General features: G+C 37.6%; 1 protein-coding gene across 1 annotated transcript in view; it reads right to left on the reverse strand.

The window, feature by feature from the left end:
* Positions 1–14509, reverse strand: part of atg16l2 (ATG16 autophagy related 16-like 2 (S. cerevisiae)) — a 46648-nt gene that overhangs the window by 30666 nt on the left and 1473 nt on the right. The window contains exons 3-10 of the mRNA XM_016459157.1: positions 13504–13555; positions 12809–12882; positions 10766–11017; positions 9792–9851; positions 9440–9529; positions 8080–8133; positions 1964–2069; positions 425–530 (exon numbers count right to left, since the gene is read on the reverse strand). Coding sequence (XP_016314643.1) covers positions 425–530; positions 1964–2069; positions 8080–8133; positions 9440–9529; positions 9792–9851; positions 10766–11017; positions 12809–12882; positions 13504–13555 — 794 coding nt within the window. The remainder of the gene's footprint in view (positions 1–424; positions 531–1963; positions 2070–8079; positions 8134–9439; positions 9530–9791; positions 9852–10765; positions 11018–12808; positions 12883–13503; positions 13556–14509) is intronic.

Raw genomic sequence — 14509 nt, forward strand, 5'->3', positions numbered from 1 at the left:
TGCTTCTTTTCCATTTTGCATTTACTTGTACTTTTACTTTCAATACTTAAGTACGTTTAAGATTTAAAAAATAATTTTCGTACTTAATTACAATAAATATCACATACTTTAAGACTTTTACTCAAGTAATATTCTAAACGGTGTTTTCAACTCCTACCAAAGTCATTTTCTGGTAAGATATCTGTACTTTTACTTGAGTATGTTTCAGGTACTTTATACACCACTGAATGTACCCTGACTAAGGGATGTTTTAGATATTAGAGTGCTGACATCTGCTGGTGGTCAGAGGCAGTCACATTTAATGCCAAGAGCATTCACTATCACTCGATGTGGGTTTTTTACTATATTTGAACCCTGTCTATATGGCTAAAGCTGACAGTTAAACAGATGATTTTTTTTTTTCCAGATCAGTTTTGTGATGTACCTGCTTCAATGCCCCACAGTTTGATGACTCTGTCAGTTCCTCCTGTAGCCAGCAGGTTTGAACTGGTACTGAACCTCACAGCATTGATTCCTAGCTCATGAGCATCCTGAAACCACAAAACACACATTCATTTCTAATCCTTTACATTTATGCATCTGTCAGACACTTTTATCCAAACTGATTGCATTTATGAATACATTTAACCAGTTTGCATTTTCTGAAAACCCTAACAACCACCTAGGCCACCCTAGCAACAACCCAGAATACCCTAGCAACACCGTACCAATCAGCCAAAATATCCTAGCAATCTATCTATTAATGTTTTTGAAAGAAGTCTCTTATGCTAACCAATGCTGCATTTATTTGATCAAAGATATAGTAAAAACAGTAATATTGTAAATACTGATACAATTTAAAATAACCATTTTCTGTTTGAATATATTTTAAATGTAATTTATTCCTCTGATGCAAAGCTGAATTTTCAACATTACTCCAGTCTTCAGTGTCACATGATCCTTCAGAAATCATAATTTGCTGCTTAATATTTTTGTGGAAACTGTGATACACTACCATTAAAAACATCATACTTTTGTTTAGCAAGGAGGCATTAAATTGGTCACAAGTAACAGAACAAACAATTTTAATGTTACAAAAGATTTTTATCTCAATATCTTATTAACCATGTGTCTGATTTTGAGGAACTTAACTACCTTCTGTTTTTCACACGGCACAAATAATAATAACTGTCATGTCCAATCTTATTTTTAAACAGTACACTATAATGTGAAACTACAGAAGGGGAAGCAACTTTACTAAGGTGTAAAAATAATACAAACAAGAAGTGTATTACTTTACACTCAAATTGAAATGTAAGCTGTAGGTAATAAGCACTTCAACTATTTAACAGCAAAAGTACAGCAATTTGTAGAAATCTCTTAAAAGCGATGAAATGACTAGAAACAGTTCTTGAATTCTGATATGCCAACAACCAAAATATTTTAATTCTGATACACCAACAACCAAAAGATCAACAGGAAATGCAAATCATTAAATTGTGACATGTCCATTTAAGGAAGTGGCAACTCCTCTCCATACCACATCTCGGGCTGGTTCCTGCTGTCAGCTATTCAAATGAAAATGGACGTGTGAAGCGGGTGGCGGCACTTGACAGAGCTGCAGTGTGCTATAGAAAGACACTGCTTCACAGCGACACACAGACGCTTTGTTCCACAGTCACATCATCCACAGACAGACCACCAGCCACCACTACAGGGAATGTGCTTTTAAAGATATCTTTAAGACATGACCCATTTAAGAACCACAAGATCAATATTATAGTCCATTTAGCCTACCTCTCCATGCCTGTCTGTTTACTAGTTCATCTACACAACGTTTTCTCCATCATTTTCAGGGTTCAAGGTTATATACATTTCGACTTGCTTCATAGCCCAACAGGACCAGAACTAGACAGAACATCATCACAAAGCTTGTGAGAAGCAGATTTTGTTGCTGGATGTTGTTGTAAAAAGCAACACGCACCACTGTAAAAATTGCCTTGGTTGGGACTCTGGCAACCAGACAGACTCCTAATGGTATATAGAGGTCTTCCTCTGATCTGCAAACTGATTTACCTCTCATCTTCCTCCTAGACACACATATAAGGACACACACAACAAAAGAACAATCAATAATGCTTGTGAACAGTACAGAACTTATATACACAGAGATGCTGGGCTGAGTGTACCGTGTTACTGTGTTGCATAATCAGATTATTTTTGGAAGTAGAAAGAAATTAATTTTTACAGCATAACACTCTTTTATATATAGTAAAGTACTTTTCTTTTTAACCAATTTCCAGGTCCAGACATAATCTGCAGCCTTTTTTTTTTTTTACTAGAATGTACTTCAATCTTATTGACAGCTGAACTCATTTTCTGATATTGACTATATATTTACTGAAAAACCTACTGTAGCCTCATATGGGGGAGTTTCCCACACAGCAATGCAGCTTGCTGCTTAAACACCATAGTTAAGATAAAACGTTGGATAAACAAACTAGCTACTGTAGTCATGATTGTTTCACAAAAGCATAGTAACTACTGCAGAGTAACTACTGCAGATTGCCACATATGTTGTAAGAACCACATTGGATCAACAATGCTGTTAATGATGCTAGACATGATACACATACAGCAACGCAATACCAACACATAACACAGTCCTGCACGTTAATATTTGATGTAACGGGTGGAATATTATTTACGTTGTCATTTCTGGTGCGGGTCGGGGAATCAATAGGCTCAGGTGGGACTGCAGGTCCAATTGCCAAGACTATTTAGACTCAATTCGATACCCGCTGATAGGTAACTGATTCCAAACGGTCCCATGCTTATTTGTGTTCATGCTCTGTAGTCTGAAGACTGTAAAAATGTTTCTATTTGCAACACAGTTTGCAGCGTTGAGCATTGTAGCCAATCACGCTGCAACTGAAGTGAATGACAGCTTGATTATAAAGGGAGCGCTCCTTATTCGCTTTCTGTATATGAGCTATTCATAATTCGAATAAAAGTTTTATTTTTCATGCTGCTAAGAGGACCAGCGGCCAGGTATACATTGCAGAGTTTCAGTAGAGACACAGTGAATCCTTTAAAGGGCACCTATTATAAAAAAATCCACTTTTACATGGTGTTTGGACATAAATGTGTGTTGGCAGTATGTGAACACAACCACCCTACAATGATAAAAACTGATTACAGCCCTGCATTGCTATAGTTTCCGGCCTCAGCAGTTGTACGCTGTCCTCTATTTTCTTCGTTCTCGAGCAGCTGTAACAATGTCTCGTAAGCAATCCCGGTGTTCTGTGTTTGGATGTAAGACTGAACATAAGAGTCTTCATTTTCTCCCAACATCTGAGCGACTGAGGACGCAGTTTCTCCCAACATCTGAGCGACTGAGGACGCAGCGGATTACTTCTATTTTTCACGGTAATGCGCCTCAAAATCTACCTAAATACGTATATGTCTGCGCAAATCATTTCACTCCAGACTGCTTTGTGAATGTCATGTCGTTATAGTGCTTAACTAACGTTTTAGCCGTATTTGTGTGCGTATATTATCAAAGTATTTTAACTGATCAACACCGCGCTTGTAAGATTAGTTCGTGCCGCGTTGTCCGTTCATAACTCTGTAACATTGCGCTGTTTCGTCCCACTTTCAGTGCATTTGGCTTCCTATATGTACGGCTGAACACCGGTTCTCTTGCTCTCAGTCATATTGCTTTTACTGGCTGTTTATTGCAGTAGTAGGCAAAGCAGAGATGTATACGCGACGCCCTCTTCTGGAGACAGGGTGGGAATATGCAGCTCATTTGCATTTAAAGTGATTCACACCAAAACAGCTCTTTTTTACACACACCCCAAAAATGACATTTTCCAACTGTTATAATAAATTTGTGGGGTATTTTGAGCTGAAACTTTACAGACACATTCTGGGGACACCCTAGACCAATATTACATTTTGTAAAATGGCCATAATAGGTGCCCTTTAAAATACCTTAGGTAGCAGACTTAATGCGGGTGTGGTTCGGGTCACGTCTTTACGTCAAATAGGTCAGATCGGGTATGGAATTAAATTAGTGCTGCTGCCAGTTAAGTACTGTGGGTGCAGGTTTTTACCAAAAAGGAAACTGACATATAGAAGTAATAACATTTCCCATGCAAACAACTGCTACAGAGCTAGAATGGATGTCTTGACTCTGTAATGAAATAAACGACAGAGAATGCACTAAACTGTAACTTCAAAATCATTCGTCAGATACAGTATACTTCAGTTAAATCAAAATTTTGTTCATTCAATACTAATTATATAAAATGTATCAATTAAAATGTATTCAAAATAAAATTGTATTTTATTTTATTAATTCAGTATTAGCATACTTTAAATTTACGATTGTTTTTTTTGTAAATCATCAGCTGTCGCTTTGTGTGTGTGCCCATAAAGTAGATTCAGACTATACTAGTTTGTTCAAATCAGATTTACATTCTAACACCAGGTTTACTTTTCAAGCACATTTTAGTTTTTTATGCTACTGTTTTTTTTCAAAGGGCTTAATGATTGAATTTCCTCAAATGCACTAAACTGTAACTTCAAAATCATTTGTCAGATACAGTATACTTCAGTTAAATCAAAATTTTGTTCATTCAATACTAATTATATAAAATGTATTCAAAATAAAATTGTATTTTATTTTATTAATTCAGTATTAGCATACTTTAAATTTACGATTGTTTTTTTTGTAAATCATCAGCTGTCGCTTTGTGTGTGTGCCCATAAAGTAGATTCAGACTATACTAGTTTGTTCAAATCAGATTTACATTCTAACACCAGGTTTACTTTTCAAGCACATTTTAGTTTTTTATGCTACTGTTTTTTTTCAAAGGGCTTAATGATTGAATTTCCTCATTTTGAGAGCTATATGGGATTATGGGATTTGCTTAGAATTTGCTGTATTTCTAATTTAAAAAAGCACTGCTCACTTTTATTACAATTTCTACATAATCTTTTTTTATGTACACCTATGTACATGTACACTAACATGTCAGCATTAAAAATAACGTTCCCCTTCACATTCCCCTGTGAAATGCCTTAAAAAAATTCAGACAATCACAACTTATGCTATACAGTGATTCATCAGCGCTTAAAGAGCTTTCAGCGAGAAACTTACTCAAAAAGTCCTCTGATGGAGCTGATGATACGGGGAGATGTAGCTGAAGCAGACCTGAGAAGAAAAAAACAACAACTGTCGAGACTTTGAGAAAAAATACATTAGGTTATTAAAGATACTACATGTCAAAATTATTCAAAATTAGCCAATAATTAGCCAGAATTAGGCAAAATTATTTCCTAGGGTAATCAACAGCATGATATAGATAAAGCTCAAGGTACACCCTAAATATTACTTATATAAATATTAATACTAAATATTAGCTCTATCTTTCATTTCAACCAGATGATCCAACGGTAGCTGCACGGATCTCAGGCTGCCTGGCGGACATCTCGGCATGGATGAACGAATATCACCTACAGCTCAACCTGGCAAAGACTGAGCTTCTTGTCTTCCCTGCCACTCCAACTCTACAGCATGATTTCTCCATCCAGCTAGGTTCTTCTACAATTACCCCATCAACTTCGGTCAGAAATCTTGGTGTAACCTTTGATGACCAGCTGACCTTCAAAGACCACATTGCAAAGACCGCTCGATCTTGCAGGTTTGCATTGCACAACATCAGAAAGATCAGGCCCTTTCTAACGGAGCATGCTGCACAACTTCTTGTCCAGGCCCTTGTCATTTCTAGGCTGGACTACTGCAATGCTCTTCTGGCTGGACTTCCATCAAGCACAATCAAACCTCTACAAATGATTCAGAATGCAGCGGTACGACTGGTCTTCAACGAGCCCAAAAGAGCCCATGTTACACCTCTCTTTATCTCCTTGCACTGGCTACCGGTCGCGGCTCGAATCAAGTTCAAGACACAGTCCTGCACGTTAATATTTGATGTAACGGGTGGAATATTATTTACGTTGTCATTTCTGGTGCGGGTCGGGGAATCAATAGGCTCAGGTGGGACTGCAGGTCCAATTGCCAAGACTATTTAGACTCAATTCGATACCCGCTGATAGGTAACTGATTCCAAACGGTCCCATGCTTATTTGTGTTCATGCTCTGTAGTCTGAAGACTGTAAAAATGTTTCTATTTGCAACACAGTTTGCAGCGTTGAGCATTGTAGCCAATCACGCTGCAACTGAAGTGAATGACAGCTTGATTATAAAGGGAGCGCTCCTTATTCGCTTTCTGTATATGAGCTATTCATAATTCGAATAAAAGTTTTATTTTTCATGCTGCTAAGAGGACCAGCGGCCAGGTATACATTGCAGAGTTTCAGTAGAGACACAGTGAATCCTTTAAAGGGCACCTATTATAAAAAAATCCACTTTTACATGGTGTTTGGACATAAATGTGTGTTGGCAGTATGTGAACACAACCACCCTACAATGATAAAAACTGATTACAGCCCTGCATTGCTATAGTTTCCGGCCTCAGCAGTTGTACGCTGTCCTCTATTTTCTTCGTTCTCGAGCAGCTGTAACAATGTCTCGTAAGCAATCCCGGTGTTCTGTGTTTGGATGTAAGACTGAACATAAGAGTCTTCATTTTCTCCCAACATCTGAGCGACTGAGGACGCAGCGGATTACTTCTATTTTTCACGGTAATGCGCCTCAAAATCTACCTAAATACGTATATGTCTGCGCAAATCATTTCACTCCAGACTGCTTTGTGAATGTCATGTCGTTATAGTGCTTAACTAACGTTTTAGCCGTATTTGTGTGCGTATATTATCAAAGTATTTTAACTGATCAACACCGCGCTTGTAAGATTAGTTCGTGCCGCGTTGTCCGTTCATAACTCTGTAACATTGCGCTGTTTCGTCCCACTTTCAGTGCATTTGGCTTCCTATATGTACGGCTGAACACCGGTTCTCTTGCTCTCAGTCATATTGCTTTTACTGGCTGTTTATTGCAGTAGTAGGCAAAGCAGAGATGTATACGCGACGCCCTCTTCTGGAGACAGGGTGGGAATATGCAGCTCATTTGCATTTAAAGTGATTCACACCAAAACAGCTCTTTTTTACACACACCCCAAAAATGACATTTTCCAACTGTTATAATAAATTTGTGGGGTATTTTGAGCTGAAACTTTACAGACACATTCTGGGGACACCCTAGACCAATATTACATTTTGTAAAATGGCCATAATAGGTGCCCTTTAAAATACCTTAGGTAGCAGACTTAATGCGGGTGTGGTTCGGGTCACGTCTTTACGTCAAATAGGTCAGATCGGGTATGGAATTAAATTAGTGCTGCTGCCAGTTAAGTACTGTGGGTGCAGGTTTTTACCAAAAAGGAAACTGACATATAGAAGTAATAACATTTCCCATGCAAACAACTGCTACAGAGCTAGAATGGATGTCTTGACTCTGTAATGAAATAAACGACAGAGAATGCACTAAACTGTAACTTCAAAATCATTTGTCAGATACAGTATACTTCAGTTAAATCAAAATTTTGTTCATTCAATACTAATTATATAAAATGTATTCAAAATAAAATTGTATTTTATTTTATTAATTCAGTATTAGCATACTTTAAATTTACGATTGTTTTTTTTGTAAATCATCAGCTGTCGCTTTGTGTGTGTGCCCATAAAGTAGATTCAGACTATACTAGTTTGTTCAAATCAGATTTACATTCTAACACCAGGTTTACTTTTCAAGCACATTTTAGTTTTTTATGCTACTGTTTTTTTTCAAAGGGCTTAATGATTGAATTTCCTCATTTTGAGAGCTATATGGGATTATGGGATTTGCTTAGAATTTGCTGTATTTCTAATTTAAAAAAGCACTGCTCACTTTTATTACAATTTCTACATAATCTTTTTTTATGTACACCTATGTACATGTACACTAACATGTCAGCATTAAAAATAACGTTCCCCTTCACATTCCCCTGTGAAATGCCTTAAAAAAATTCAGACAATCACAACTTATGCTATACAGTGATTCATCAGCGCTTAAAGAGCTTTCAGCGAGAAACTTACTCAAAAAGTCCTCTGATGGAGCTGATGATACGGGGAGATGTAGCTGAAGCAGACCTGAGAAGAAAAAAACAACAACTGTCGAGACTTTGAGAAAAAATACATTAGGTTATTAAAGATACTACATGTCAAAATTATTCAAAATTAGCCAATAATTAGCCAGAATTAGGCAAAATTATTTCCTAGGGTAATCAACAGCATGATATAGATAAAGCTCAAGGTACACCCTAAATATTACTTATATAAATATTAATACTAAATATTAGCTCTATCTTTCATTTCAACCAGATGATCCAACGGTAGCTGCACGGATCTCAGGCTGCCTGGCGGACATCTCGGCATGGATGAACGAATATCACCTACAGCTCAACCTGGCAAAGACTGAGCTTCTTGTCTTCCCTGCCACTCCAACTCTACAGCATGATTTCTCCATCCAGCTAGGTTCTTCTACAATTACCCCATCAACTTCGGTCAGAAATCTTGGTGTAACCTTTGATGACCAGCTGACCTTCAAAGACCACATTGCAAAGACCGCTCGATCTTGCAGGTTTGCATTGCACAACATCAGAAAGATCAGGCCCTTTCTAACGGAGCATGCTGCACAACTTCTTGTCCAGGCCCTTGTCATTTCTAGGCTGGACTACTGCAATGCTCTTCTGGCTGGACTTCCATCAAGCACAATCAAACCTCTACAAATGATTCAGAATGCAGCGGTACGACTGGTCTTCTACGAGCCCAAAAGAGCCCATGTTACACCTTTCTTTATCTCCTTGCACTGGCTACCGGTCGCGGCTCGAATCAAGTTCAAGACATTGATGCTTGCATATAGAACAGCCACAGACTCAGCACCCGCCTACTTCCACTCACTACTACGAATCTACATCCCCTCCAGAAGTCTGAGATCCGCTAGTGAGCGACGCCTCGTGATACCATCACAGAGAGGCTCAAAATCACTTTCCAGAACATTCTCGTTCACCATTCCTGGCTGGTGGAACGATCTTCCCACCCCTATCCGGAATGCTGAATCCCTGACAACTTTCAAGCGACAGCTGAAAACTCATCTCTTTCGAAGCTACTTGACTTCATCATCATCATTATAAAAAAAATAAATAAATGTCTCTCTCTTTATTTATTCCTTCTCTTTCTAGCTTGTACTTATTTGAACAATGTCTAGAAACTTGGTATTACAAGCACTTCCTGTATCTGTTTGCCTCTTTAAGAAGAATCGCTTTATGTATCCCCAAATTGTAAGTCGCTTTGGATAAAAGCGTCTGCAAAATGACTAAATGTAAATGTAACTGTAAATGTTATATATTTTACCCAAAATAATTACTGTATTATACATGAAAGCCCCTGCTGTTACCTGAAAAGTGGCCCATGGGATCTCTCCAACCTCTGTGAAGAGTCACTTTTAGGGGATGATGGTTTGGGAGGTGACACCTTTCCTGACTCTCTGACAGGCAAAAGCAAAACAATTAATGAAAACATTTGAATGATCTACATGTTGATTTTATAGAATTGTTTATGCTGCCCTTATATGCCTCATATCATTCCAAACTGGCATGACTTTCCTTCCTCCGTGAAACACGAATAAATAAATGACAGCGCATACAGTACTGTAACAACTCTCCTTTTGCGCTTCACAGAAGAAAGACAGCGATGAGGGTTTGGACTGACGTGAAATCAGATTCACACTTTATACAGCTGATACTTACTCATTAATATTCACATTCTTACTGGCAGCCATCTGAAGCTCTTTGTGAAGACTGGCCTCTCTGGCTCGAAGACAGAAGAGGAAATGTGATCAAGAAGGATGTGGTGTTTATGGAACGGACAACATTTGCTTTCAATATTTAGGAAAAAAGAAGCTACAAATTATTTGCCAGCAGAATACCACAGCAGCAGAGAGAATATACTCAGTGAACTTTGAAATGTGACCCTTCTTTAACGAAACACTAATTCATTAACTACATTAACCATCTTCTAAGCCATTGAATTTGAACAAATAATGCTTCTACTGTTGTTTGACGTGGCCTCTGTGTCCTTTATTCCTTGTTGACAGATATTACAAAATATTTGGACACTAATAAGAATGTAATACATTTTTAAGCTAACTGAGACTTGTTATAGCACTTGCATATCATTGCTCTTTTGTTGATTTTGATTGCTTCTATTGTCCTCATTTGTAAGTCGCTTTGGATAAAAGCGTCTGCTAAATGTCTAAATGTAAATGTATTACTTTTAGCTCCCACATTGTAACATATTTGAAGGGAAAGTTTACCCAAATATTAAAATTATGTCATAATTTACTCGCCCTTATGTTATTCCAAACCGGTTTAATTAACTTTCTTGTGCAGAACACGATAGCAGATATTTTAAAGAATATTTTTACCTATACAGTGACAGTCAGTAGGGTTCAAAACAGCAATGGACCACACTGGCTTTCATTGTATGGACCAAAAAAAACTTTTGTGTTCTACAGAATGAAGAAAGTCAGGTTTGGAACAGCATGAAGTTGAGTAAATGATGACAGAATTTTCATTTCACTTTCTTTTAAATCCATTCTGCTGAATCAATGCACAACCGATGACATGAATTAGAAGACAGGAGATTATTTTTGGGTGGGATTTGATTTGGTTATTCTAATGGCGCAGCAATCACACATTTCCCTTCCCATCATGCCTCTGACCTCACTCTCTTCTCATTGCGATGGTTCATGCGGACAGCAGCCTGCTGTTTTGGACCGATCATGTTGTCCAGGATCTCTGAGCTGCGGAGTTTCTCTTGTCGGTACGTCCTCTCCATGTTCTGGTGCTGCTCCAGCAGAGAATCATATTCTTGTTTCAGAAGTCGGTTTCTAGTCTGTACCTCTGCCACGCGTTCCTGAAGCACGCTGTGCTCTGACGCCAAAACACTGAGATGGTTTTGGACCTCATATAGCCTAATTAAAACAACAACAAAAAATCATTATGCATACAAGATCTATCATAAAATGGTCCAAATTGTCCAAAATATTGGATATTCAAGAAATCATTTAGCAACTTTATGCATTCCACGATGCACATCCAGACCAAGCTAAAAAGTCTACAGCTATAAAAATGAATAGTTCATGGAAATTCTGTATGATTTATTTTTCATCTAAAGAATGTAGAGATATGGCAGAATGTCCAGGGTCACCTTTAGCCATATGTTAGCTTTGTGACCAAAATTTAGGACATTATCCATTTATAATATTGAGACAACAGCTTGTGTGTAAATAAATGCTACTTTCCACATATAGGATCCAAAATAGGGCCTAAGACTCTCTCTCGGTAAAAAAAAAAAACAGTTTTAGTAAAAGGAGTGTCAGTAAGTGTAATTAAAAGGAGGTGCTTAAAGGCACAATATGTAAGTTTTCACCGCTAGAGGGCGTGTATTCAAAACAAACAAAGAAACAAAGGCGTAGTTTGATGATGCCGTGACTGAGTGTGGAATCATGGGAGTTGTCGTCTTCATCCCCACAGCCGATGCATATATACACGTCTTCTTCCTTCTATGCTTCCTTCTAAAGAGAGGTGTTACAGCAATGTACAGTGTGAGAAGAATGTTTTTTCAAATTATATTAAATGTATTTCTGTCATGACAACTCTCAGATGGATTGGCATGGTAATGTGCATGACAATGTTAATGTGTTTAGTCTTGGCGGAATAGATCTGCTACGGCAGAGCATGTACCGAGACTTGCTACTGCCAATACATCCACAACATGCTGCTGTGAGCATGTAACAAAAATGCAAAGTTTTATCATACTATATACACGATTGAAATTTCTGTTATAATGCTACTCTGTGTGGTCGTCACCGGTCTAATAAAACGCACAACATATTAAAGCGTCTTTGGTGTTTCCATGTTCTACAAAAACGGAAATCGAGGGGTTATGACATCATTGGCAGGCGACACAATGATACTATGGACACGCTCTGTGTCACTAATTAAAATTGCTTATTTCTCTGGATTTAAACATTCTTTGAAACATTTGGGGTAGTGTAAGTACCCAAGTCAGCAAAATATATAAAACTGTTTTAGTGGTTTTTGGATATTTTAATAAAAAAATCTTACATATTGTGCCTTTAACAATATTGAGCGGTAAAAGGTAAAACTAAACATTACATGTTCTGTTTTTCCATTTTGCAGTCGTTTTATATTAGTTTCAAAATGTTAGCACCCTGTTACCATTACAGTGTAAATATATTAAAAAATTGGGTTGCAAAAGCTATCACTCAGTAGTGGGATCAAAATGTCTATAGTTATTTCATAACACTGCAGTTCACATAAATCAAAGAATAATTTTTTGCTTAATACATGTATAGCATAGAGGGATGAATGGTCGAACATGATAAATACAATTAATAATTTGTAAAAAAAAAAACAGGTGGAGCTGGGGAAGGTGGAGGGTTTCTGAAGTGCGCTGCGGACTGCTACAGCAAACAAAAGCCAGGTATTTGAATATTGAGCAGTGAGCTCATTGGCTACCGATACAGGAGAGAACCAATCAGCTGTGCCATGTGATAATGATGTCATTAGGTCAGACTAAGTTAGACCTATCGGACTGCACCATCTAGAGTTTCATGCCAGAACTCTGTATTCTAGCAGACCACAACAAATGTAATTGTGGATTTCTAAATGAACATAATATGGCCACTGTAAAAGGGAGGTTTCCTGTTTTTACGTCATAAAAGAATAAAGAGGTTTACTTGGTATGTTGCTCATCCAGTGTCACTTCCTTTAACTGGATTCTCTGCTGCAGTTCCACCACTTGGTATGCAAGCTGCAAGAACAAAACTATTATAAAGCCAAAAAACTTTCAATAAAAAAAAAAAAAAACTAATTCAGCAAATGCATTTGTTTATAATGTTAACATCTATTTTACAGGAGTTTTTACTAGCTAGAATAGTTCGATATGGGGGGGAGGACCTTTGTTTTGACAAAGCACAGATATGCAGCAGGTTTTATCACATACTTTCACAAAAACTTTCCAACTGGTCTTAAGAAAGCTTTAATGCAAGATTAGGTGTAACAACTGGTTATATACACCACTCTGATCATTTCTAAAGAAAAGAAGTACATTTTCCTAATATGTCTCCAAATAATGTTCTCATTCACGTTAGATTAATATGCTTTGGAAGAACATTTCCCAGGGCATTTTTACAGGTAGGAAGCCATCGCTTCTGTGGAACTTGAACATGCTTGTAGATTTGATGACTGACTGTCTGCTAAAAGGAAGAGATAACAACAGGCCAACTTGTAAACCTGTTTAGTGAAACAGGTCACAACTTGTGCCATAAAATTCAGTTTGGTTTATAAACGTTTGACAGAAATCCAATCATCTAACTGCTTTCTCATGAGAGAGGCTGATTCTGTTTTTCCCACATATACCATCGTTTCCTACCTCACCGGTGGTTGTTTTTAGAGATGTCAGCGAATCTTCAGATAGTGAGGGCCTGCAAGGGACAAAAAACAGTATTTTGAAATTAAAAGCAGAAACAGATTTGTCATGGTTGAATATGACAAAACGGATAATAATGTATGCTATTACTAGGTCTGGGCGATAAAACGGTATCGATATTTATCGACGGTACACCTTCTTCGATAACGATAGAAAAAATGTTCGATATAGCGCACGATATAGGCATGTGCTATGAGTGACGCAGACAGCACACACAAACACGAACACATGCTGAAATGAGTGCTGATGAGGAGATTGTGAATAAAGAATGAATATTAGTCGAATTTAAAATAAACATTTGCATTTGAATGTTAAGTGTGCATCAGGGCGCGTCATCAGTTGTGCGTGAGATGCGGTGATGCTGTAAGTGACGTTGTTGCATTTTACTGTTTTGTTAGTCTAGCCCATGAGATGCGCCGCTGCTGAGTTATTCATTCAAAATATTAGAGAAATATAGAAGCTCAATGCAGAGAAGATCTTGATTAGGTTAAAACCAAAACCAAGCCATTCACACAGAATGCATATTCAACGCATTTTTAGACGGACAAATACGACTGCTGCACTCGCGTCTCATGCAAGAGATGTATAGAAAGCCATGCAATGTTAAAACAGTTTAAACGTTTAGAAAACACGTCACGAATTTGTGGAGGTTTATTCCTTTTCACTGCGTCTCATATGTTTTTAAATGCAATCTGCGTGATGGGCGATTCGGTTCTTTGGATTAAGCAATGCATAAATACATGATGCTGTTTTGTTCATAATTGTTTATGCAATTTACGAAATTATATTTGATTTTTATGAGTTAATTTAGACGTAATGCACGTTGTTTTGCACGCGTTATTTCCTTGCATTGATAATTTAAATGTGCTGCATTATTTTGCTCATTGCGCCCTACTGTGGCCTCGGGAGACAAGCCAAAAGTTTCCTTAAGACCTATTTAATCTGCATA

The sequence above is a fragment of the Sinocyclocheilus anshuiensis genome, unplaced genomic scaffold, assembly GCF_001515605.1.
Source record: "Sinocyclocheilus anshuiensis isolate Anshui unplaced genomic scaffold, SAMN03320099.WGS_v1.1 scaffold1843, whole genome shotgun sequence".
Lineage (NCBI taxonomy): Eukaryota > Metazoa > Chordata > Actinopteri > Cypriniformes > Cyprinidae > Sinocyclocheilus > Sinocyclocheilus anshuiensis.